The sequence below is a fragment of the Atta cephalotes genome (assembly GCF_000143395.1).
Source record: "Atta cephalotes unplaced genomic scaffold scaffold00024, whole genome shotgun sequence".
NCBI classification, from domain to species: Eukaryota; Metazoa; Arthropoda; class Insecta; order Hymenoptera; family Formicidae; genus Atta; species Atta cephalotes.
Window position 1 is genome coordinate 3,051,863 of NW_012130088.1, and position 2,271 is coordinate 3,054,133.

The window sequence follows — 2,271 nt, forward strand, 5'->3', positions numbered from 1 at the left end:
GTTCATTTTGTACATGCATATAATACGCTCGATATATTCTAGCTAATGCTAATATTCCTGAAATATTCATAAAAGGTTTCTAAAATTCTCCAAAAAACATTTTAAGAGTATTCTGGAATATTCCAAAATATTTATGGAATGTAAAAGCAACATTCAAATATCGAATAAAAATTTCGTATCGTTACATATTCCGTGAATATTCCATAAATCTGCAAAATTTTAATTTTTCCAGAAATTTCAGATTCGTCTCTAAATCAGTTTTTAAACAAAATTTTGCTTTGAAAAACACATTTTCATCTTGGAGTCAAATTTTGGAGTTTACAGGCAAAATGCTGCGCTTCTTATATTCTCTCTCAGATGATTTTTATTGTTAATAATAAGTGCTGTCCGCGGCCCTCCATCGACAGAGAATGCGTACTGCGCTCGCTCGTGATTTTCATAATATATACAAGGAGTATTCATACAATATTCTGAACATTTCATCGACATTTATATATTCTGTGACGATTCTTTCCCTGTGCCGGAATATTCGGACATTACATTAGGAATATGAATTGAACTTTCTATATTTAGCATTAACTAGATTTGATTTATGCGGAAATATGATTTTATCTTAGTATTTTAACACCAAAATTCAAAAGCTTCGATAATTTAAACGAGATATAATATAAAAAATAATGATTATTTAGTAAGGAATCTCTCGACGGTTTTTTTTCATTGCCCTCATATTAAATATTATAATATTAAAAATTATTTTGCAATTGTTCAAAGTACATTATTATTTCTTTATGTAATAACATGATAACTATTGGCAGAAGAGATATTTCTGTAGATTTACAAAGAAGAGTTTGCAAGTCCTTGGTTCTAACTCTCACCTGATGGCACTTTGAACATATCGATAGATCAGCTGAAAATGGAAATATATTTTTTATGCATATGTCAATCGTACGTTAGGAGGTCAAAACAGTCTGCGAAGTTTAATTCAGGATTGTGAAAAATGTGAACCTATATATTAAACGAAAGTTCTAATATAGCCTTGGTCATAAGTATAAGACATATAAATTGACATAAATGTCCTTTATTAAACAAAAAATAAATGAAAAAATAGTTTTATTGAAAAATATTTATTTTTATGACAATTTATATTTTGTTAGTTTATATACAATACAGTTTTTGTATAATTTATATTTTATTAATATTGTTAGTTTTTTGTGACTTTTATTTATTGCTCTTTTTAAGAAGATGCAATAAATGGAGGATGCTTTATACATACTCATGGCCAAGTCTATAATACCACGGTAGTGTCGCTGCGCTTGGCTTAGCGCCGAGCCACTACCGTGTCTCCAGATTTGTAGAATCCTATATTCAATATTTTTCCAAATATTCTTCTTCCTTCTATCTGATTAATTAGTATATTAGTACTCGACGAAGATTTTAGTCTTCAAGATAAGGCGTAAGTCACAGCTTCTTCTCATGATTTTATTTCTTCTTATTATATTTTTATAACGTTTCTCAAATCACGAATCGCAATTTAAGCTCTCGATGACATCACCGACCGACGCATCTGATTATTCCTAATAACATGAATATACTAAGTATTTTGGTAAATTTATGCATCCAATATAACCTGTAACACATTGATATCACTGGTTTATTCCTCACAGTATGTTGTCAGCCTGAAAGAATTGTAAGGTATGAAATTGAAATAGTTACCTCAATAATCGACTTTTGGCGTTACTTAACGTGTCTAAATTGTCTTTCAAAATATACTTTCGAATTCCTAACATGTATTGATGTAAGTATATGTCCCAATCTACGTTTTTAATATCCACGTCAAAGTTGCTACACTCTTTCGAGGCTTTTACAAACTTTACCAGTTTCATCATGTTATTTGCATGAAATTTCCACTCGTTCATCGCGAAGAATTCTCCAGTTTTAGCGGCACGTTCAAATCGTTTTGTGATTTTCATCATTCTAAAAAGAAACAGTATATTTATTGCTATTTAATCAAATTTCTACATGATTAAAAGAAGAAATTGAGAGAAGGTATACTTACATAGGTTTACAACCTTGGACTCTTAATATAAGATCTACGATGAATGCAGGTAAAAAGTGTAATGTGGCCACTATGATAGCGTGAATAAATTTATTTGTCCTAAATGTGACATCCGGATACCACATCACGTATTTCGATGGTGATTCTATAGCGTGTTTCCTCGTGAGATATCCAAATTCGCCCCATCAATAAAGATTATAAATATATATATATAA

At 30.1% G+C, this 2,271-nt stretch overlaps 1 protein-coding gene across 1 annotated transcript in view; it reads right to left on the reverse strand.

The window, feature by feature from the left end:
• Positions 1-1,548: 1,548 nt before the first annotated feature.
• The window catches only part of LOC105620157 (putative fatty acyl-CoA reductase CG5065), a 12,630-nt gene continuing 11,907 nt past the window's right edge, over positions 1,549-2,271 (reverse strand). The window contains exons 4-6 of the mRNA XM_012201663.1: positions 2,057-2,241; positions 1,714-1,974; positions 1,549-1,627 (exon numbers count right to left, since the gene is read on the reverse strand). Of these exons, the coding sequence (XP_012057053.1) occupies positions 1,549-1,627; positions 1,714-1,974; positions 2,057-2,241 (525 nt within the window). The remainder of the gene's footprint in view (positions 1,628-1,713; positions 1,975-2,056; positions 2,242-2,271) is intronic.